This window comes from Microcebus murinus, chromosome 14 (genome assembly GCF_040939455.1).
Source record: "Microcebus murinus isolate Inina chromosome 14, M.murinus_Inina_mat1.0, whole genome shotgun sequence".
NCBI classification, from domain to species: Eukaryota; Metazoa; Chordata; class Mammalia; order Primates; family Cheirogaleidae; genus Microcebus; species Microcebus murinus.
Genome location: NC_134117.1, coordinates 3944793 through 3968091, shown reverse-complemented (window position 1 = coordinate 3968091; position 23299 = coordinate 3944793). Strand labels below are relative to the sequence as shown.

The following is a 23299-nucleotide window of genomic DNA, read 5'->3' as shown; positions in this document are numbered from 1 at the left end:
TAGACTCACCCCCAGCCTCTGATGGTCCACTAACTAGACTCACCCCCAGCCTCTGATGGTCCACTAACTAGACTCACCTCCAGCCTCTGATGGTCCACTAACTAGACTCACCTCCAGCCTCTGATGGTCCACTAACTAACTAGACTCACCTCCAGCCTCTGATGGTCCACTAACTAGACTCACCTCCAGCCTCTGATGGTCCACTAACTAGACTCACCCCCAGCCTCTGATGGTCCACTAACTAGACTCACCTCCAGCCTCTGATGGTCCACTAACTAACTAGACTCACCTCCAGCCTCTGATGGTCCACTAACTAGACTCACCTCCAGCCTCTGATGGTCCACTGACTAGACTCACCTCCAGCCTCTGATGGTCCACTGACTAGACTCACCTCCAGCCTCTGATGGTCCACTGACTAGACTCACCTCCAGCCTCTGATGGTCCACTGACTAGACTCACCTCCAGCCTCTGATGGTCCACTGACTAGACTCACCTCCAGCCTCTGATGGTCCACTGACTAGACTCACCTCCAGCCTCTGATGGTCCACTAACTAGACTCACCCCCAGCCTCTGATGGGGAACGCAGTGGCCTGGCTTCTTGGGAAAGATGGTTCTGTTCTCTCAAGCAGAGCTCCAAAGGGTCCCTTGAAGGGCTGGGGAGGGGGCTGCTGGGACACCAGGGAACATACCCGTGATATCTTGCTCCCCACTAAGAAGGAAACAGCAAACTGCGAGCGTGCGACAACCTTCAGGCTACGTAGGCAGGGATCCTGGCCATGCCAAAGACCAGGGAGGGCTCCACGCCTCAGCCGATCCCTGCGAGGGGAGGATGGTGGACTTGGGACTGTCCTTGGGGGTGGTACGAGATGCCCCTTCCTCGCGCAGCCGCTGGCCCGCCAGGAGGAGCAGGTCCGCATAGTGCGCCAGTTCCACTTCCACGGCTGGCCCGAGATCGGGATCCCGGCCGAGGGGAAGGGCATGATCGACCTCATCGCGGCCGTGCAGAAGCAGCAGCAGCAGACGGGCAACCACCCCATCACCGTGCACTGCAGGTGAGCGCCGGGCCTCCGGGCGGGGCCTCTGGGCGGGCGGGCAAGGGCCACACACCACAGCGTCGAGTCGCTGTGCCCAGCAACAGTATTCTCCAGACTTACCTTCCCTTACACACATGCATAACTGCACACAGATGCATAAATGTCATCTTACCATACATGCATTTTGGAGGGAGGAGTCGGGAAGCGACTCATACACACATTTCCATGTGCTTTTGAAGTCGTGAAAAATTGCCGAGCAAAGCTTGGACAAGCGCGCGCAGGTACTTCAAGTGGCTCATGTTCATTGCTAAAGGCCACTCTGGTTCTGGCCCCAGCACCCACCTGCCGCCTGCCCGTCCTCTCCCTGGGCTGGGGGAGCCCAGGGCCAGGCGGGGACTGCTAAAGGAGGCTGGAGCCACACTGGCTCCCAAGTCAGCCCCAAGGTCAGAGGGACATAGCCACGGACACTCTTAGGGACAGCCATGGACACCCTTAGGGACAGCCACGGACACCCTTAGGGACAGCCACGGACACCCTTAGGGACAGCCACGGACACCCTTAGGGACAGCCGAGCCCCCAGTGAGGACCCGGCACACAGCATACAGGGTTGAGAGGGTGAATCTGGCCGAGTCTCCCACCTGCCCACTCACCTCTCTGTACCTGTGTAGACCCGGGTCTGCCCTGGACACACTTGCAAAGCTCTTCCAAGCAGCGGTTTGGGGCGTTCTTATTCCCAAGAGGTGCTCGTTTGCTCCTAAGACTGCAGCTCTGTTTGTTTTCTCACAGCTTGGCTTGAGGTCTCTGTGGCTGCCGTCTACCCTGCCCACCCTTTGCAGCCAAGGAGCGTGGCTTAGAGGGTCAGGGACTCCCCATCTGGAACCACCTGGCGCACTCCTGGCCTGGCCAGCAGGTGGAGCGCACACCTTGGTTTTCAGTTCCCGGTGCCTTCCGAGAAGTCTTTTAGAATAAACTAGAAACAAGTTCCTACTCTGCTTCTGCAACCCCAGGCTGTGGGTTTAGCAGGTGTGGGGCACTTGGGGTGCAAAGGTGAACAAAAACCCACGAGGGCGTCCTACCTGTGGGAAGGCAGGTGCGGGGACAAGCCACCCAGCAGGACAGGAGCCTTAGAATAAGCCCACACGGGACATTCTGGGGCCCAGAGGGCAGCCAACCCGCCTCCCTTAGCCCTGCTCACTTAGGCTCTCCTGGGCAGGCCTGGGCTGTGCTCCTGGGGGATTTGTCAAGCAGGTGATCATGTTCAACGGAGGTGACCCAGATCGTCATTGCTGGGAAGTGTCAACTGTCTGACTGTTCCTGGCAGTCGACGTCCTCTTGACACCCCCTCAATCCCGCCGTTTCAGAAGACAGACTTTCCTTGCCGTGCCAGGTCCACCCCTCCCTAGACCTGAACGGGGGGGTTTGCGCTTCTGACGGGTTCCCAGGTGATGCTGGTGGCTGGTCCAGGGACCACACTTTGAGAACCACCAGCCCACACGAGGAGCGGCGAGGTGGCTACCCTCACTTAACACGCATAAGTGGTCCTGACCCATGTTTTGCTGAGTCTTGCTCAGAAGCTAAGCGACACACAGTGATCCTTAGAAACCCGGTCAAAGTCTGGCCATCTGCAGGGGTGGTTGCTGCAATACTGACGAGCAGGGCTTGGGGCGAGCCGTCCGCTTCCCCGAGCGCAAGTCTGGTTATCTGCATTGAGCGCTTTTCCTCCGCAGCGCTGGAGCTGGGCGGACAGGTACCTTCATAGCCCTCAGCAACATTTTGGAACGAGTAAAAGCAGAGGGACTGTTAGATGTGTTTCAAGCTGTGAAGAGTTTACGGCTTCAGAGACCACATATGGTGCAAACGCTGGTAAGAGTCTGAATGACGAGGATGTTACCGGAGAGTGGGAACGGTTCCGTGTCGTACTTGATGTATGTTCATTAGCGGGGCTCCAGTGTATGGGGAGGAGGGAAGAGTCCCGAGGAGAAGAGTCGCTGCCCCTTTTCACAGTAAAGCCGTCCTTCCGCCGGGCGCCGGCTCGGGTCTGTCCTCCGGGCGGGAGGAGGGAGGAGCGGGGAGCCATCCACACATTTTAACCACTAAGGCCACCGGGATGGAGGTGCTGCTGGTGTGAGCTTCTGTGTCAAAGTGAGCCATTCTATGAAATTCTAATGCACGTTTAAAAAAATGCACCATTGTCAAGTTCAAAAGCGGCACTGACGTTTAGAATCCTGGTACTTGTAATTTTCAATTTTATACTCTTCCATCTGGTCTGTCGTCCTTGGCTGGGTCTCACTCAACCTCCAGACACTGCCGAGGGGGCTTAAGCAATCTCGGGGACCCTTGCCCTGCACGTTCTCTCCCATTGCGCGGACGCACGCCTTCTGGTTTCCAAATCTGACGACGGCTCATGCCAAACCAGCAAGCACCATTTCAAAGGCCGCTGCAACTCCTTATTTTCCCCAGAGCTTCCCACTGAGGACCTGTCTTCCCAGCCTGCTCCTTCTCCACGCCAGCACAGTCCCTCTGAGACCTCCCGCCACAGCAGAGCATGGCAGCTGGGGAGAGCCAAGGGCAGGCAGGGCTGGTCCCCTACCTGGCCGAACGTCAGACTTACCCAGGGGATGCTCACCCTGTCCCCAGTTGTTCAAGCTGCCCCTCAGACCAAACAGGTGGCAGCTCTGGGGTGCGACCCAGATGCCCACATAGTTAGAGCCCCCGGGTGGTCTCACAGTGAATACAGGTTTGGGAGCCACTAGGCAGCACACTGCTGAGTACACTTCGTCGGTCCCTGGCCACCAGGCACATGTGCTCAAGACAGCACCGCATGGCCAGCACTTAGCTCGTGTGTCCCTTGCGACAACAGCGAGTGGGTGATGACTACCTCCGCGTCCCTCCCAGACTGGAGCCAGCTTGACATCCAGCTGATGTGGGTTCAGATAGAAGAAGTTGGGGAAGTCGAGTCAAAAGCCAGTTTGTGCAAGTAACACTTTATGAGGGTTATGAAAACGCTTATTCCTTTAAAGAGAGCCTATATTTTTATTAGGAATTCCTTCTGGAAATTCGAGTTCCTTTTCCTTTGTGAGGGCTGGGTGATCAGGCGGGAATCTTAGTCGCCAGAAGTGTGGACCCCTGAAATCTGGTTCTCCCAACAACATCTTGCAAACTCAGGACCACCTTTTCTTTCTCTGGAAAACCGGGCTCCACCCCATGCTGCCAGACCGCGAGCTGAGGAAGGGCCGAGCTAGCCAATGTCCGGCATCGGGCACATGTCCGGCATCGTTCAGCCTGAAAGGCTTCAGACGTGGGTTCACCGTGTGCTGAGAAGAGGCTGAGGACACAGTATTAGAAAAAGAGGGGGCAGGTGCTGAGGACAGTTCTTGGCCTCTCGGGCCTCCCGAGTTCCTCTCCCAGCCCCAAGCTCACAGGTCCCACTCGAGGGTCTGCAAGTAACCAGACCCTTCCCTGGGAGAGGCAGGTGAGCTGCCGTCTGCTGTGACTGGAGCCCTGGGGTCTGTACCCTGCCCATTGTCTGTTGTGCCCACCTGGTTTTCCAAAGATTCACAGTCGGCTCTTCCAGTCTGGCAATTGTCACTTTCTCTGCCTGTTTCATTTCTCCCCACTGAGAGCCCGTCATTGATGGTGCCACTGGCACCACCCAGTGGCCACCCATCAACTCGCTAACCTTAGGCTGTGTCCCTCACTGGGCTGCAGGGGGAAAACAGGCAGGCATGGTGCAAAAGCATTTTAATGAGATGAGTGTCTTATGTAACTGCACGGCATTGTTATTTTGAACTGTAGTAAAATGTATATAAAACATTGTCCCTTTTATAGAGTAAATTTAGGCTTAAAATAATCTAGATTTTCATTTTATTTGATTACTTTTTGTTGCATTATGAAGTTTATCTGGCAATGTTAGTACTCTGCTTTTTTTTTTTTCAGTTCAACAATAGTTGTTTTCCAGTTAAATGTGAAAACTAAAGATATTTTACTCAGACCATTCTAAAAAATACCACTTTGAAACTAAACATTGACATTTTCTATATAGGAAAACAGCTTTATTTGGAAATTTTCATGTGCCTAAAAAGTAAATTATGTAACAGAAGCTGATGTGCATAAAGGTATCCGGTATTGTAATAAATAGATTTATTTATGCCTTATTATTTAGTGTTTCTCCTAAGGTAATCAAATATAGTTTTTGAAATATCATTTTAATGTATTCTTGTTTTTCTTTTCAGGAACAGTATGAATTCTGCTACAAAGTGGTACAAGATTTTATTGATATATTTTCTGATTATGCTAATTTCAAATGAAGATTCCTGCCTTAAAATATTTTTTAATTTAATGGTCAGTATATTTTGTAAAAATCATGTTAATTTATTTCACAGTTGACATTAATATCCTTCCTAATTTCTTTGTATATACTTTGTTATGCCTTCAAGGCTACCTGCTATAAAGTTATTAAATCTTAAATACCCCTTTTAAAAATTGGAATAATGTATTAAGGTGAAATAATATACCATAAAATATATATTTCTGCTAATATCAGTAAATATCTTAACTTTTCATCACATTCATACTATCTAATTTCACACGTTCAGCACCTCTAAATGTTCTAAGTCTTAATGTGCCAGTGTGCTTGTGCAAGTACTAAACACAATGCCCGTTGTTAAGGAAACAGTTGAGGACTCAGAAGTCATTTGAAAGTTCTCTTTCCTAACACTGATGTACAACTCTGAAGAGCAGCATTTTTCGAAGGCAAACTGTTCGTGACGCTTACAATGTAAAAAGGGACTTTTGTAAAGTCCTCGGTCACCACCCATGTGGCTTATCTCACATTTTACAGGTCCAGGAAGATGTTGCACCTAAATCCAGGTCTAGAACACATTAGAGTAGTTGGTGACTACACAGTAATATTTTAAAAATGCGTTTATTCGAGACTATGTCTACAGTATGGTGGCTGGATGAGAAGAGCTGTAAATGCCGTGCCGTCCAGTTGGCCCATGGCCTTGGGTACACCAACACCAGCCACTGGAGCTGCACTCCAAAAACCACTTGCTGTCCATCTGTCTGTCTGTCTGACCCAGATAACCCTCAGAGTGTCCAGCCAGCTGCTTCTCCCACTCCCCCCTCCCTTTCTGGCACCGCTGCCCATGCTGGTCCTGAGCTATGCTTGAGGCTCGATGCAGAACCACGTCCCATCCAAACGTCCAAATGAGGCCAAGCGTCTTACGTACACATAGTCGAGGAGCACACATTGGGGCAGAAACAGAATGACCTCGAGCGATTAAACTTTAAATTTTCTGAGAAGCATTTTGGTATTTAAAAATTTCTTGTACAAAGCTAAGATTGTTTATAAGAAACCTTGAAATCTAGATTTATACAGTTTTTTAAAGTCCCACTCCTCAATGTTAAATAAAAGAAAGAGAAATCCTTACTCTAAAGGCTAACTTATTTTTGGATGGAAATACTACTGAGACCTTTGACACTGGATAATGATCCCATTGCCAGATAGGATTGGCTTATGGGGCACAAAAAGGGCAGGGGGTGTGAATGTAGAAACATTTAATTTATTACCAGTTATCTTCCTATGACCATTAGATACCTAGCAGATGAGCACAATATAGATAAGAAGACAGCTGGTCTACCTTACTCAAAGCATTTAATGTGTGCATTTTTGGTACATTTTTGCTTTTTAAAAGAGATATATAGATTTAAAGGCCTTATCTGACATTTTCCCAGACAACTGATCGCACCACCCTCCAGTTTCAGTGTTTATCCCCTGTTCAAGGACAGTGTGTGCAAATGCAACCCTGGGATAGGTTCGCATTCTAATAGTAGGCTGCTTGAGCCGCATCCAAAGGCAAGAGTCGGTGCCCGCAGGAAGGATGAACTACACTTTGTGACCATCACCACCAGCTGCGTCCCTGGGCTGCACACTGCTGAAGTTCAGCATCCCCTCTCCTGCTGTGGCGACTAAACATTGAGGTGGAAGACAACAACGGAAGGAGCCTTTTGATGCTCGCCAATTGGTCCCCTTTGTTCTCATTGTTAAAATCCCAAACCCAAAAGCCTTTCTTTGACTAAAGGAGAAGAGAGGGAAAGCAGCTTTTCTCAGCACTGAGCCCTAAACAGAGAAGCTTGTGGTGCTGAAGGCGACATTACACTGTTGATTTATTTGAGAGTGCACAGTCAACACGGAGGGGCACAGGTTTGGTCCAAGTTTAGGAGCTCTTTGTCGGGATCCTTGAAGCCCTTGGGTGGTCTAACCGGCATCTCTTGTATCAAGAAGTACCTTTTAAGATAGACCGTTCCAGAGTGTCCTCAGGAAAGTGCCCGCTTATGCCTGCTTGGACCGTCCTAGATGTCCACTGCAAGGCTTCTGCCTTGTTCCCAACCCCTTCCCGTTCCAGAAACAAGGCAGAAACCACCCTCCCTGGGATGCAGGACCTGCCCCCTCCCCGATCTGGGGCAACACTTGCCCTTCAGAGGAGCCTATGCCCACGCCCGGTTCAGACAGTCTGCTGGGGGTAACTGCGTGCAGAGGGGATCCGTATCTCCTCTGTGCGATGTTAAGTTCATCTCCTCTTCCCTTCAGTCAAAGAAAGTCCCTTGTACAGAACACAACAGCCCACTGTGGACGACATCATTGTCCCTTTCTTGTCTTTCTATGTTGCATGCAGTTGCATTCAAATGCCAAATAGCGATTAGAAGACAACCGTTCTGATCTATACGCTTTATCGGTCACTGTGTGACTGACTTTAGGGTTTCTCTCCATATGCTACACGAACGAAGAACGCATACCAGTGTTTTAAAAGGTATTTTTATGTGTTTTTAAAAACTTTTTTAAAGAGCCTGACACCTGTGTTTCAGCATTTGGAGACATGCCCGTGTTATTTTTTTAAATGTATGATTACTGATACTTCTTTGTTTAACTAAGTTGTGTTTAATTTATGTGCAATCTTTATAATATATGTATGACAGTTTCAACTATATTTTCTTTTGTTACATTTATAATTTGATCTTGCTCTGATTATAATGCCAGTGAATGTTGCTGAATTCTTTGTATATGCAAATTGCAAGATCTAAACCACTCCAACCCAAGGATAAACCTTTACTTTGAATACGAGCCTGTGTTTCTGTCTTCACGTCTCTTCATTTCACTGCTGTGCTTTATGTACTTTCAGACGTGACATTCATTAGGAGGTGAGAATTGTTTAGACAGATGATTGGTTTTAACTTTGACCTAGCACAGAAACAGCCCCTAAGATGTGAGTGGGCACAGTGGCCAGTGGGCTGGCTGGTGTCAGCTGGTCTGCATGAAGCACAGAAACAGCGCCCCCTCCAGGCGGCCCGTGTTCTTCCTCAGGTCCAAACAGGACTCTGAGCTGTGCACTGTGGGCCCTAACCCTAACCCCAACCCCAATCCCACCCAGAGTTTCCGAGGAAGATGACTTCACACTTTGAAGTCCACAGCAAGGTAGACTCGGAAAACATTGTCTTTCTTCCTAAATTCAAAAACCGGATTAGGCCTCCCCTTGAGAGACCTTCTCCTGTGCTTCCAGGAAGATGGAATTAACATACATTTTCCTATTTTTCCCACTAAGAGCAATTAAAAACCCTGGGCACTGTACATAAAACAAACATTAAGACTCTGAAAGTTAGAAGAGGGTAGACCAGTGAGGGACCCTAGGAACAGAGGAATGACACAGTAGTGAGTTCCCTGGGAGGACAAGGGTGGGGGAGGGTATTTTTATTTTGACTTTTTGCCTAATACGCCCCAGCCTTGCATCTAAAGCAGCCAGCAACCCAGAACCACTAATGGGCACAGACCTAAAAGAGCCCTAATAAAAGCCTGTTCTCAATAGCTAAAGAAGCAGAAAAGGGCAGCACTGAGAAAGGCAGGCAAAGGGGGAAGAGTCCAGATAGGTGACCAGAGGATGGCAGGCTTAGGGACATGGAAAAAGGAACAGAGAACACAGCAGGAAACAAAACTGGAGCAACGGTTACACCTACGGGTCTGGGCTTCAGATGAGATTCAGGAGGCCTCACCTCCCAAGTCAGCCATCCTGACATGGTGGGGGGAGGGGTCTTGTCCTCGGTCTGTTGGGAACAGCAATTAGATTCTGAGTATCTGTGTTGTGTCCTATACCAGGTGACATCAGGCTGCCAGGCACAGTCAGAAAAGGAACAGGTAGAAGCAGATCCAGTAAGAGCTCAGAAAATGTACGTGACAGGAAGGCAGAAGCTGCCCTGGTCTGAATGTGTCCCCCAAAGCTGATGTGCTGGAAACCGAATCAGCTGTGCAGCCGTGCAGCCGTGTGCGGAGGTGGGGCCTGAGAGGGGACCAGGTCATGAAGGCGCTGCCTCAGTGGATCAATGCCGTTGTTGCAGGAGGGGTTCCTCATAGAGAGATAAGTCTGCCTCCTCTCCTCTCTTGCCCTGCCACCTCCTGCCAGGGAATGACGCATCTGTTGGCCCCTCAACCTTGCACTTCCCAGCCTCCAGAACCGTAAGAAATAAATCCTTCGTTCTTTATAAATTACCTAGTCTCATATATTCTGTGATGGCAGCACAAAAGGACCTGAGATTTAGTGGGGTAGGGCCGTCTCAGATGAGAGCAGACCTAGTTAGAAAAGTATTCTTAACAAGAAAAAGGCAAGCCACTAGTCACTCCCTAAAATAGTCACCCTTTGTTCCTACAGATAGATTTGTAAGTCATCCTTCAAATCTCAATTTTATTCTCTCAAGGGACAAGGACACCAAGGATTGGACTGTCCTCTGCAAGTGACCAACAGACTTAGTACAAGGACCAACGCCCACCCCCAGTCCCTGTCCTTTGTTGAGACAGATCTTGTGAGTTTCACTGATCTATTCACCATCAATTCGTAAATGCTTACTAAGCACCTGCTCAGCGCTGGCACTGAACCCGAATAGGGGTTCCTACCTTGCATGTTCTGAAGGAAACACAGGCAAACACATCAGCAGTGGCACTTGGGTTGGCCAGGGCTGTCACAGCTGACGCTCTGGAAGATGACACACTTCAGGGCTTTAGTTGGCAAAGTTGAGGGCAAAGCTCAGCGGCTCCCCACACCCCATGTACAGTTTTCCCACCCCAGGAGCCACAGGGACCCACTTCATGAGCTCCCTGTGGGCGCCGTGAAGCCCACTGAGACCCAGAGTAGTCTGTTCTGATAAACTATATGATAAACTGATAGCATGACTTTCAAAATTCACTTTCAAATTGGTGGCAAAAATTATACTAGAACTTATCACAAAACTAATTTTATTATATTTTTTCCCACTTAAATTTCTTTGCTAAATATCTTCACTGTCCCGATGACTTCTGGTTCTCATTTTCTTGATGAACACAATGTCTTTACCCTGTTTGGGAAGAAAAAACATAACTCTTAAGTAATTTAAAGAACCATTTTTGTCAACCCTACTCTGCAAAACCCCAAACCCTTACTAGGTATTATGCAAGTCTTTAATTCTAGAAAATTAATTTTGATGTTGTAAAAGAGTTTTAAGATATATGCTGTTAAAGATATTTTTCTTATTTAAACAGTTTTTATTATTTACATTTAAACATTGTATATTTTCATATAAAAGTTTCTAATATATTTTTAAGGTAATACATAATACAAAAAACCCACAAAATTTCTTCACCAATGTACACATTTTCACTAACTAAAAAATGGCATTAAGAAAACCTGAATTCAAATGTACAGTCAGGATTAAATCTTTTGCATCTCCTAAACCAACCTATCCCCATGAGGAGGACAATATTCCAGCTGACTGTGGCCAGAGGCCTTCTGAAGTCCATCCCCTATGCCAGGCAGTGTTTGCTTAGGAGCAGCTGGGAGATAGAGCCATTTCCATATTGATTTTGGATCAAATCCCAAGAAAACAAAAGATCTTGCCTTTCCAGAATGGGTGCCCTCAAACCTTGGTGTCTGTACTCTGACTTAACGCAGTCCCACACAACAGCCAGTGAGAAAAAGCGAAGCATGACAATAGGCATTTTTCAGAAACAACGTTGTGTGGTGAGCATCGAGAGTAGAGGAGAGAATAGTTAGAAAAACAAAAGACAGGAATTCAAAAAGTCTATGACTTTGTTTGGATACAAATGATCGTAAATAGATTCATACTGTCTGAAGGCTTCACCATATCATGGTGCAACACACATGTTCATCCTAATGACTGAAATATCCATGTGGAAAGGTCAAATGTCAGGAGGGAATGAAGTACGAAAACCACATTCCAGATGACGACTGAGTGGCAAAGACACAGCTAACTAAGGGAAGACTCACTCCTCTGACACATTGGCTGGACTGGAATCCCTGTTGCTGTCTTTGCCGACCACAGAGCAGGGCAGGTCACCTCACCTGCTCTGTCATTGTTCCTTCAGGACTCTGAGGGTGGCAGGGACACTCAATGAAGTTCTGAATGTGGGTTTAGGTCAGTGTTATTACCACTATCCTAGCAGACAGCAAACAAATCTCTCCTGCCTTTTCAGCTGGTACCAAACGAGACAGTTATTTGTAAAGCAGTGAATTCACATGTTACAGCTGCGGCCACAGCTCTGGCCCCACAGTCTCCAACCACCCCGCCGTGTGGTCCTTCCTCAAGCTTGCACATCACACTTCACGTATGAAGTGGGGTCTGATAGGGCCAGTGTTCCCCTTGCTCAGTAAGGCCAGGGCGTGTTCATTGGAACCCCGGTCACTTCTTGGCTGCCCTTGGTTTTCACTATTGAAGTGGTTCTTATTTCTTTCAGCTCAGAGGGGAAGACACCACTGTGAGAAAACAGGGAAGCTAAAACTTCTTCCTTGAGAACACATCCATGTCACACATGCATTTTCTGGGCCTGCAGACGTCTAGAGACACTCAGCAAGCACAGGACAGATGCTAGAGAAGCACGTCCATTCGGGTTAGGGCTGTGATCCCCAAGCCCTGGGCCGTGAACCAGTACCAGTCTATGGCCTGTAAGGAACTGGGCTACAGAGCTCCACCCTCCCCCACCCCTGGTTCATAGAAAAATTGTCTTCCACGAAACTCAGGAACCATGCCACACAGCAGGAGGTGAGCGGTGGGTGAGAGCAAGTGAAGCTTCATCTGTCTTTACAGCCGCTCCCTATCCCTGGCATCACTGCCTGAGCTCCACCTCCCCCTGCCCCCATCTGTAGAAAAATTGTCTCCCATGAAACTAGTCCTTGGTGCCAAAAAGGTTGGGGACCACTTAGGGTTAGGGGGCTCCTGGATACTTGTGTGTGAGAAAGAGGCCTGAATGCCCCCATGCAGAACACAGGCCTAGCTCAGCCTTGGGGATTGGCCATCGTGTGTTTAGCAATAATCCCAGTTAAAAGAGTATTTGCTTTTATTCTTCTTCAGTTTTGCTCTGATAAAGTACTATTTTCCAGACTGTGAATCTGGTGTCTAGAGCCTGTCAAGTGAACACCTGTGAATGTGTCAGCGCGAGTCGGCTGTCTGCGTTCCTGCTGTTTTCGTGGTTTCGGGGATCTCATCTTGCCCTGTCAGACGTCTTCTGCTTCCAGCCAGCCCCCAGTGCCATCTCTGACTTACAACATCTGCATGGGCATCGATGTACTTCTCTGAGCCTTTCCTCCTCACTTTCTGGCACATTCTATCAGTATCTCCCCTAGAACTTCCATCCCACCATCCAGAAACACAGGTCCTCATGCTCAGCTCCGTCCCTGTCTGTATAGCATGTATTGGGGACACCTGAGCATCTGTCACTCTTCTTGGCAATCTCAGTGTTGGCCTCCTAGTCTGTTCTGCAGGGTGCGGGTCTGGACAATTGCACTTATCTTAGATACTCAATCTGTCTCTAAAAAGGTTCTTACTATATTAATTTCATTTTTTGAACTCAAAATACAGTACTTTTAGGTCCAAATTTTGTGTCCCTAATGGTATAAATCAAATTTATACCACTCACAAAAAAGTAGCAATTTAAGCTATCTTAATTTTAAACTAGCTAACTAAGTATCCCCTGGAAGACCAATTAAATGTAATCACAAATTATGGATTTGTTCATATGACAGATAATTTATGAGCAGCTAAATATGGCATTATTTTAGGAGCATTCATAGATCATTAGTTTAGATATTCTTTGGCGGAGGGAGGACGAGAAAGCAGCACTCCGTGCTGAACGGGAACTCTCACATTGCGCTGTTGGCTTTCAGGACACCCCTGGTGTTTGTCCAACCTAGCTTTCCAAAGGACTCCTTGAACATCCATACACGACCACCTTTCTGCATTAGTAAGTTTTTGTAAACTATGGAAAGACTGAAGCCATCTACCTACAATTGCCATATGACTTATGTCATCAGCAGTCTGAAAGTAGCAGCTAGGGAAGTTCCTAGCTCTTCTGAATAGTCTTCATTGTGTGAATTTGCTATTTGAAGTGGTATTCTCAAAACAGACAAAATATAGCTAAAATGGCAAAACATATACGGCTTGGATTAGTGCTCTTTCCATTGGTATAACCATCAGCGGGCAGGAGGGTGTTTTATATCAATATAATGCTTTTTGTTTGCCTTTGCAACATTGGGCAAAAATATATTAAAACATTCTGTTTTGAAACAAATTAATTACTCACCTCCTTTGGATTTTCTGCACGTCTCTTCATAGCCCGGGTTGCTCTCTGCTCAGGTTCGCTCCCCAGCATGTTAACTGCAGGCTGGATTTGAACCTTCCTTGACCTCAAGCGCATGAAGTCTGAATTTCCTCTTACTCCTTTCTCTCTCTGGTTCTGTGTGTGGGTTCCCACACCTTGCTTGGCTCCCTCCTCCTGTGCCGCGATGGGCTGGGAGCTCTTACTCTGCCGGAGGGATCTTGAGCATGATCTGCTTTCACTGACTTTGCCCCTTGCTGTGGGTTCCTTGGCCCTGTCACCTGGGTTTTCAGTCTCCAACTCTTGGGAGGTCTTCACAGACTTCTTTTCATTTCTCTTTATTTTAGTTTTTTCTGCTGCTATTGGAACCTCAGTTTTTTGCTGCTCTACATCAGATTTATTTTGGCGTCTGGGGCGCAGAGATATTCCCTAAAGAAATGAGAAGATAGCCAAAAAAATTCCAAATATTAGTAAAACAAATCTCAAAATTCAACAGGGAAAACAACAATCCAAGGTAAACTAAAAGAAATCCTTTGAAAATTTTATATTCATTAACTTTCTAAGATATATTTCTAGAATGCCTCATCTAAGATAGTCAAGGTAATACCTTGGTACTTTGACCCTATGGAGGAATGATTAGCTCTACTAACAAATTAGAAATAAGAAATTCAGGATAAATTTCAATAACAAGCCTAATATGATAAATGCCAAATCTAATGTTTATAGTTTACATTATAGGAAAATGCCCCCATTTTACAGGCAGCAAATGAATTCCTAACCCTTTAACAATCACTGCTAAACAGAACAGGAAATTCCCATTTCTGGAATTTTCCCAAGATGCAATAGTGAGCTTACAGTCCCAACAGTGCTGTTCTTCTCAAGAACACACATTACTGACACTGTTCTGATTGTCAGCAGTGACATGGGTAGTATTTGTACCTGGTCCTGGTCATGGTGTCATTGTCTGGGACAACACAGAACTCAATTGCCCACCTTTTCTTTGATCAAGTTTTCAAACATTTGAAGATGAACAAAACTCATTTGATACTTGAGAAATTCTTCTTAAAGTCTGCATTAACCATTTTGACTAGTTCTTATCCCAAATTAGTCTATTCCCTTTATAGATGCCAGGAACATTCTTTATCACAGCCTGCAGTTACTCACTGTGTTATACGACGCCCCTTTGGAAAAGGATATCCACTTACAAATTCAGGTTATATGCAAATCATTATGCAAAAACTGATGACGTCTATCCAAGATGACATTTAATGATTATGTAACACTTTCCATTACCTTATTTGCAGTGACTGAGCCTTCCGCTTCGTGTTCCTTTTTCTTAGTTTTCATGTTGTTGCTGTTCAGATCTCCCACAGGTTCCATGCTCTCTGCAGAAGTTCTCAGACTTTTCTTCATTACTACCAAGAGTTCAGTTGGTGAGTGTTTCTCCCTGGGCACAGTCCTCTGTTTCTTGTTGGCTGGCTCCTCCTCCACAACTCCCTCTGTGGCAGTCATGCAGCGCAGCCTCTTGGTTCCCAAGACACAGTCATCTTTTCCGCACTTCCTCTTGGAGGTCAGGGCAGTGTTGCTTTTGCTCTGCGATTTTATAGGGTCTCTGGTACCCACCATGTCTTCCATGGATTGTGCTTTAGGGGCCCTAAGGACCCTCCTGAATGTTTTCAGAGATTCCCCACTGTCAGGGGGTTGCTTTGGAGTAGTCTTGAGGCTCTCAGCGTCCTTTCTTGGTTCCCCAGGTTGACCTGGTGCTGGGACAAGCTCTTTGAAGTTGGCCAGAACTTCTAGGGCTTCAGCCTCTTTCTTAGCTGTGCTTGGCTGCCTCTTGGTGCCATATACATTTTCTGCTGGGTCCAGTTTCTGCTTTGCAGATTCTTTAGCCACTCTGATGCGTTTACCCCTACCTTGGGGTTCTGTGGATGTGTGTGTGGTTTCCCCTGATGTTTGCATAAGGTTCTGCAGGACAGAGACTTTTCTGAGACTTCCCTTGGGCTGTCTCTTCCTGCTCGCTGTGGTGTCCACTGGTTCTGGTAGTGGCGATGTAGCGGTTTTAGCACTAGTTGTTGATTCCTCAGTGTGACCTGGTGCTGGGAAGGGCTTTTTGAAGCCAGCCAGGACTTCTAGGGGCTGGGCATTTTCCTTAGTTGCTCTTGGCCTTCTCCTACTGTCAGTTATATTTGCTGCCAGGTCCAGTTTCTGCTCTGCAGATTGCTTAAACACATTGATGCCTTTGTCCTTAACTACTAGAATTTCATGGGCATGTGTGGATTCCCCTGAGGCTTGCGTGACCTTCATCATTGCAGACACTTTCCGGAGACTTCTCTTGGGCCATCTCGTGCTTACCACAGTATCCACTGGCTCTGGCTGTGGAGAATTGCAGGACATTTTTGTGCTTTTATCAACAGTCATTGACTCCTCAGTATGACTTGGTATTGGGAAGGGCTTTTTGAAGCCCGCCAGGTCTTCTAGGGGCTGGGCTTTTTCCTTAGCTGCCCTTGGCCTTCTTCTGCTACCAGTTATGCTTGCTGCCTGGTCCAGTTTCGGCTCTGCAGATTCCTTGAACGCTTTGATGCCTTTGTGGTTGCCTACTGGAACTTCGTGCATGTGTGTGGATTCCCCCGACGTTTCTGTGAGCTTCCCCAGTGCAGACACATTCCTGAGATTTGCCTTGGGCCGTCTCCTTGTGCTTATTGCGGTGTCTAGTGGTTCTGGTTGTAGAGTTGTGCAGGATACTTTTGTTCTTTTGTCAACAGTCAGAGTTTCCTCAGTGTGACCTGGTGTTTGGAAGGGCTTTTTGAAGTGAGACAGTTCTTCCAGAGGCTGGGCCTCTCCCTTAGCTGCTCTCAGCCTTCTACTGCTACCACGTACACTTGCTACCGGGTCCAGTTTCTGTTCTGCAGATTCCTTAAACACTTTGATGCCTTTGACCTCACCTGGTAGCTTGGGTAAGTGTGTGGATTCCCCTGGCAGTTGCGAGAGCTTCCTCAGTGCAGACAGCTCTTCCTCTGTAGATATTTTCCCCAAATGTCTATTGGGCCTTCTTTTGGTGGCTAGTAGGGTATTCCCTGGTTCCAACTGTAAAGATTTGCTGGGTATTTTAGTAGTTTTATCTTCAGTTGTGGGCTTGTCATTGTGTTTAGGTGTTTGGAAGAGCTCTTTGAGGCCAGACAAGTCTTCTAGGGGCTGGGCCTCTTTCTTAGCTGCTCTTGGCCTCTTCCTGCTGCCAGGTACACTTGCTGCTGGGTCCAGTTTCTGCTCTGCAGATTCCTTGAATGCTCTGATGCCTTTGTCGTCACCTAGTACCTTGCGGGTGTCTGTGGCTTCCCCCGGTGTTTGTGAGAGCCTTAGTGCAGCCAGCTCTTCCTCTGTACCCGTTTTCCCCAAAGGTGTCTTGGGCCACCTTTTCATGCTTGTTGGGGTGTTCACTGGTTCTGGTTGTGGAGCTTTGCTAGATATTCTAGTAGTTTTGTCCTGAGTTGTAGGTCTGTCATTGCGTTTTGGTGTTTGGAAGAGTTCTTTGAAGCCAGACAGATCTTCCAGAGGATGGACCTCTTCCTTAGCTGCTCTTGGCCATCTCTTCACTCCAGTTACAGAGTTTTCTGGGTCCACATTCTGCCGTGGAGTTTCCTGAAGCATTTTGGTCCCTTTACCTCGAGGCACTGGTTCTTTGTGTGTGTGCACGGTTTGCCCTGGTGTTTGTGGGAGCCTGCCAACTGCTGAGAGCTCTTCTTTCACATCCACTTTCCCCAGAGATATCCTGAGCTGTCTGCTTGTGCTCATTGGAGTGTTGGTTGCTGCTGGTTGTAAAGATTTCCAGAGTACTTTTGTGCTTTTGTCAACAGTCATTGTTTTGTCAGTGTGGCCCGGTGTTTGGAAGAGCTCTTTGAAGCCAGACAGGTCTTCTAGGGATTGGGCCTCTTCCTTAGGGGTTCTTGGCCTCCTCTTGTGCCCAGTTGAATCTTCTGCCAGGTCATGTCTCTGCTTTGGAGTTCCCATAAAGGCTCTGATGCCTTTCTCACCATCTACAGGTGGTTTGGGTGTATGCATGGCTTTGCCTGATGATGGCGTTAGTTTCCTGAGTACTAAAAATTCTCCCTCCACATCTGCTTTCCTGAGACTTGTGTTGGGCTGTGTCTTCATGCTTACTGGGGTGGCCACTAGTCCTGGTCCTGGAGATGTGCAAGGTGGTCTAGTGGTTTTGCCATCAGTCATTGACTCCTCAGTGTGACCTGGTGTTTGGAAGAGCTCTTTGAAGCCAGCCAGGTCTTCTAGGGACCTGGTCTCTTTCTCAGCTGCGCTCGGCCTTCTCCTGCTGCCAGTTACACTTGATGCCAGGCCCAGTTTCTGCTCTGCAGATTGCTTAAACGCTATGATGTCTTTGTCCTCAACTGGTACCTTTAGTGTGTTTCTGGGTTCCCCTGGTGTTTGCGAGGGCTTCCTTGGTGCAGCCAGCTCTTCCTCTACATTCATTTTACCCAAAGATGTCTTGGGCTGTCTTTTTGTGCCTATTGGGGTGTTTGCTGGTTCTGGTTGTGGAGATCTGCAGGGTATTTTAGCAGCTTTGTCCTGAGTTGTAGGTCTGTCATTGCGTTTTGGTGTTTGGAAGAGTTCTTTGAAGCCAGACAGATCTTCCAGAGGATGAACCTCTTCCTTAGCTGCTCTTGGCCATCTCTTCACTCCAGTTACAGAGTTTTCTGGGTCCACATTCTGCCGTGGAGTTTCCTGAAGCATTTTGGTCCCTTTACCTCGAGGCACTGGTTCTTTGTGTGTGTGCACGGTTTGCCCTGGTGTTTGTGGGAGCCTGCCAACTGCTGAGAGCTCTTCTTTCACATCCACTTTCCCCAGAGATATCCTGAGCTGTCTGCTTGTGCTCATTGGAGTGTTGGTTGCTGCTGGTTGTAAAGATTTCCAGAGTACTTTTGTGCTTTTGTCAACAGTCATTGTTTTGTCAGTGTGGCCCGGTGTTTGGAAGAGCTCTTTGAAGCCAGACAGGTCTTCTAGGGATTGGGCCTCTTCCTTAGGGGTTCTTGGCCTCCTCTTGTGCCCAGTTGAATCTTCTGCCAGGTCATGTCTCTGCTTTGGAGTTCCCATAAAGGCTCTGATGCCTTTCTCACCATCTACAGGTGGTTTGGGTGTATGCATGGCTTTGCCTGATGATGGCGTTAGTTTCCTGAGTACTAAAAATTCTCCCTCCACATCTGCTTTCCTGAGACTTGTGTTGGGCTGTGTCTTCATGCTTACTGGGGTGGCCACTAGTCCTGGTCCTGGAGATGTGCAAGGTGGTCTAGTGGTTTTGCCATCAGTCATTGACTCCTCAGTGTGACCTGGTGTTTGGAAGAGCTCTTTGAAGCCAGCCAGGTCTTCTAGGGGTTGGGTCTCTTTCTCAGCTGCTCTCGATTTTCTCCTGCTGCTTGATATACTTGCTGCCAGGCCCAGTTTCTGCTCTGCAGTTTCCTTGAACACTCTGATGCTTTTGTCTTCACCTGGTACCTTGGATGTGTGTGTGGGCTTCCCCGGTGTTTGCAAGAGCTTCCTCGATGCAGACGGCTCTTCCTCTACAGTCATTTTCCCCAAAGGTGTCTTAGGCCATCTTTTAGTGCATATTGGGGTGTTCACTCGTTCTGCTTGTAGAGATGTGCAGGGTATTTTAGTAGTTTTGTCCTCAGTTGTGGCCTTCTTACTGTGTCTTGGTGTTTGGAAGAGCTCTTTGAAGCCAGACAGATCTTCCAAGGGATGGGCCTCTTCCTCAGCTGCCCTTGGCCTCTTCTTGCTACCAGTTACACTTGCTGCTGGGTATAGTTTCTGCTCTGCAGATCGCCTAAACGCTATGATGCCTTTGTGCTCTAATGTTTCCTTGGGTGTGTGCATGGATTCCCCTGGTGTTTGCGAGAGCTTCCTCAGTGCTGAGAGATCTTCCTCTATAGCTGTTTTCCCCAAAGGTGTCTTGGGCCGTCTTTTCATGCTTGTTGAAGTGCTCACTAGTTCTGGTTGTGGATACTTGCCGGGTATTTTAGTAGTTTTATCCTCAGTTGTGGCATTGCCATTCTGTTTTGGTGTTTGAAAGAGTTCTTTAAAGCCAGAAAGGTCTTCTAGGGGCTTGGTGTCTTCCTTAGGGGCTCTTGGCCTCTTCCTGCTGCTAACTACACTTCCTACTGGGTCAAGTTTCTGCTCTACAGATTCCATAAATACTCTGACATCTTTGTTCTCAGCTGGTACCTTGGGGGGGTGTGTGGATTTCCCTGGCGTTTGTGAAAGCTTCCTCAGTGGAGCCAGCTCCTCCTCTGTGCCCATTTTCCCCAAAGGTGTCTTGGGCCGTCTTTTTGTGCCTATTGGGGTGTTCACTGGTTCTGGTTGTGGAGATTTGCTAGATATTCTAGCAGTTTTGCCCTCAGTTGTAGGTCTGTCATTGCGTTTTGGTGTTTGGAAGAGTTCTTTGAAGCCAGACAGATCTTCCAGAGGATGGACCTCTTCCTTAGCTGCTCTTGGCCATCTCTTCACTCCAGTTACAGAGTTTTCTGGGTCCACATTCTGCCGTGGAGTTTCCTGAAGCATTTTGGTCCCTTTACCTCGAGGCACTGGTTCTTTGTGTGTGTGCACGGTTTGCCCTGGTGTTTGTGGGAGCCTGCCAACTGCTGAGAGCTCTTCTTTCACATCCACTTTCCCCAGAGATATCCTGAGCTGTCTGCTTGTGCTCATTGGAGTGTTGGTTGCTGCTGGTTGTAAAGATTTCCAGAGTACTTTTGTGCTTTTGTCAACAGTCATTGTTTTGTCAGTGTGGCCCGGTGTTTGGAAGAGCTCTTTGAAGCCAGACAGGTCTTCTAGGGATTGGGCCTCTTCCTTAGGGGTTCTTGGCCTCCTCTTGTGCCCAGTTGAATCTTCTGCCAGGTCATGTCTCTGCTTTGGAGTTCCCATAAAGGCTCTGATGCCTTTCTCACCATCTACAGGTGGTTTGGGTGTATGCATGGCTTTGCCTGATGATGGCGTTAGTTTCCTGAGTACTAAAAATTCTCCCTCCACATCTGCTTTCCTGAGACTTGTGTTGGGCTGTGTCTTCATGCTTACTGGGGTGGCCACTAGTCCTGGTCCTGGAGATGTGCAAGGTAGTCTAGTGGTTTTGCCATCAGTCATTGACTCCTCAGTGTGACCTGGTGTTTGGAAGAGCTCTTTGAAGCCAGCCAGGTCTTCTAGAGGCTGGGCCTCTTTCTCAGCTGCTCTTGGCCTTTTCCTGCTGCCAGTTACACTTGATGCCAGGCCCAGTTTCTGCTCTGCAGTTTCCTTAAATGCAATGATGCCTTTGTCCTCTCCTGGTACCTTGAGTGTGTGTGTAGCTTCCCCTGGTGTTTGCGAGAGCTTCCTTGATGCAGACAGTTCTTCTACATTCATTTTCCCCAGAGATGTCTTGGGCCGTCTTTTTGTGCCTATTGGGGCGTTTGTTGGTTCTGGTTGTGGAGATGTGCTGGATATATTAGTAGGTTTGTTATCAGTTGTGCCATTGCCATTGTGATTTGGTGTTTGGAAAAGCTCTTTGAAGCCAGATAGGTCTTCTAGGGTCTGGGACTCTTTCTTAGCTGCTCTTGGTCTTGTCCTGCTGCTAACTACACTTGCTGCTGGGTCCAGTTTCTGCTCTGCAGAATCCTTAAATGCTTTGATGTCTTTGTCCTCAGCTGGTACGTTGGGGGTGTATGTGGATTCTCCTGGTGTTTCTGAGAGCTTCCTCAGTGCAGCCAGCTCTTCCTCTGTAGCTATTTTCCCCAAAGATGTCTTGGGCCATCTTTTTGTGCTTGGGATGTTCACTGGTTCTGACTGTAAAGATTTGCTGTGTATTTTAGGAGTTTTGTCCTCAATTGTGGGCTTCTTACTGTGTTTTGGTGTTTGGAAGAGTTCTTTGAAACTAGACAGACCTTCCAGGGGATGGACCTCTTCCTTAGCTGCTCTTGGCCATCTCTTCACTCCAGTTACAGAATTTTCTGGATCCACTTTCTGCTGTGGAGTGCCTCGAGGTACTGGTTCTTTGTGTGTGTTCACGGTTGGCCCTGGTGTTTGTGAGAGCCTGCCAAGTGCTGAAAGCTCTTCTTTCACATTCACTTTCCCCAGAGATGTTCTGAGCTGTCTGTTCATGCTTGTGGGAGTGTTGACTGGCTCTGCTTGTAAAGATGTCTGGTATAGCTTAGTGGTCTTATCCTTCTCATTCCTTGGTTCCTTTGTGAGATCTGGTGTTTGGAGATCTTGGGTGTCTGTCATGTCCTTCATGGATGCAGTTTTTGGCCATCTCTTGAGTCCTGCTGGGTTGGAAGCTGGTTCATTTTTATGTCCCCAACTTCTTCTTGATCCCCTTCCAGCTGCCATCATTTCAGAATTTTCTTTTGACTCGATAATTTCCTTACGTGTTTCAAAAGGTCTTTCAGTTTCCTTCATCTCTCCTTCTATTTTCTTTTCTCGTAGTGGTGGCCTCCTCAGACATTTGCCCATGATGTCCTCAACAGTGCCAGTTTTTGTTTCTTCATTCGTACTTTCTATAGGCAGCTTCTGCAGATTTCTGAGCTCCGTGGACCTTCTTAATCTGTTTGCACCGGATACTGTCTTTGAAGGCTCTGTCTCAGTATCTGAGGTTTTCATCTTAACAGGAGTCGCTTTATAGATGTTCCTTGGAGTTTTCACTAGAGTTTCATTTTCTTTTACACACCGCCACTGTAAGGCAGGGCTGGCAGAGTGTGTATCAGGCTCTTTTGCTCCATTCCGAGTACAGAAGAGTACATTTTCTCCTGTGAGAAAAAAATATACAATAAATATATTCTGCTCCCTGTCTTATGCCAATTTAATATCTTATCCTCATGAAAAACAGTATGAGGACCAAATATTCAGCTTCATATCTCCCTGACTGAGGACATGAGGCTACTTATGTGGCTAGAAATCTATCTTACACAAGAGCTATGCACACTTAAGAATATGTTGTTATTTGGTGATTTATCGGGGTTGTCAGGCTCCATGCTGATTATTTAACGGAAAAAATTCCTAAAGAAGGATCCTCTGAAGGCTGCTATGCCATGTGTCCTTGACCAGAATACAGCCATTTTTTTCTTCAAACATTAGAAACAGCTGTTTCTTGTCCCAAACCACCAATGAAATAACATGGCTTATACTTTGGTACGGTTAGGGTCCCTATTACACAGGCAATATTTAACTACAATAAGCATCTTCAGGGTAGCAAGCCACTCTCCATGACAGGAAGCCCGTGACCAGCAGCAAATAAGAAAGGAAGACACATTTCCCTCTCTGATCTCACACTCACCCTGGGCCTGCTCCCACTTAGAAGCTAGCAGGAATAACTGCATAGTACACAAAATGTTATCTTTCCTTTTTGTAATTTTTAGTAATTTTGAATTTGAGTAATTTATATGTAAGTATGAGACACCATTGTACCTTTGTGCTATGTCACCCTCTTTATTTATAGTAAATAAGGAAGCCAACAGTGTACACAGATCATTTAAACTTATTGACTGAGTCAGTGAATGCCAATGTTAGTTAAACTGATGATGGGAATCTCCCCTTCAAAAAAAGAACAGAGAAGATGAAATGTTCCTTTATCAGGAACATTTGTTTTAGTAAATTATATCAAAAAAAT

The 23299-nt window shown here is 47.3% G+C and overlaps 2 protein-coding genes across 10 annotated transcripts in view; one reads left to right on the top strand and one right to left on the bottom strand.

The window, feature by feature from the left end:
• The window catches only part of PTPRE (protein tyrosine phosphatase receptor type E), a 144422-nt gene extending 136265 nt beyond the window's left edge, over positions 1 to 8157 (top strand). For all 6 annotated transcript variants that reach the window (XM_020280765.2, XM_076009705.1, XM_076009706.1 and 3 more), the window contains 3 exons: positions 886 to 1052; positions 2762 to 2897; positions 5267 to 8157. In XM_020280765.2, coding sequence (XP_020136354.2) covers positions 886 to 1052; positions 2762 to 2897; positions 5267 to 5341 — 378 coding nt within the window. In that variant the 3' untranslated portion in view covers positions 5342 to 8157. The remainder of the gene's footprint in view (positions 1 to 885; positions 1053 to 2761; positions 2898 to 5266) is intronic.
• Positions 8158 to 10297: 2140 nt separating this feature from the next.
• The window catches only part of MKI67 (marker of proliferation Ki-67), a 32846-nt gene continuing 19844 nt past the window's right edge, over positions 10298 to 23299 (bottom strand). For all 4 annotated transcript variants that reach the window (XM_076009702.1, XM_076009701.1, XM_076009700.1 and 1 more), the window contains 3 exons: positions 14959 to 22439; positions 13651 to 14094; positions 10298 to 10412 (listed from right to left, as the gene is read on the bottom strand). In XM_076009702.1, the coding sequence (XP_075865817.1) occupies positions 10347 to 10412; positions 13651 to 14094; positions 14959 to 22439 (7991 nt within the window). In that variant the 3' untranslated portion in view covers positions 10298 to 10346. The remainder of the gene's footprint in view (positions 10413 to 13650; positions 14095 to 14958; positions 22440 to 23299) is intronic.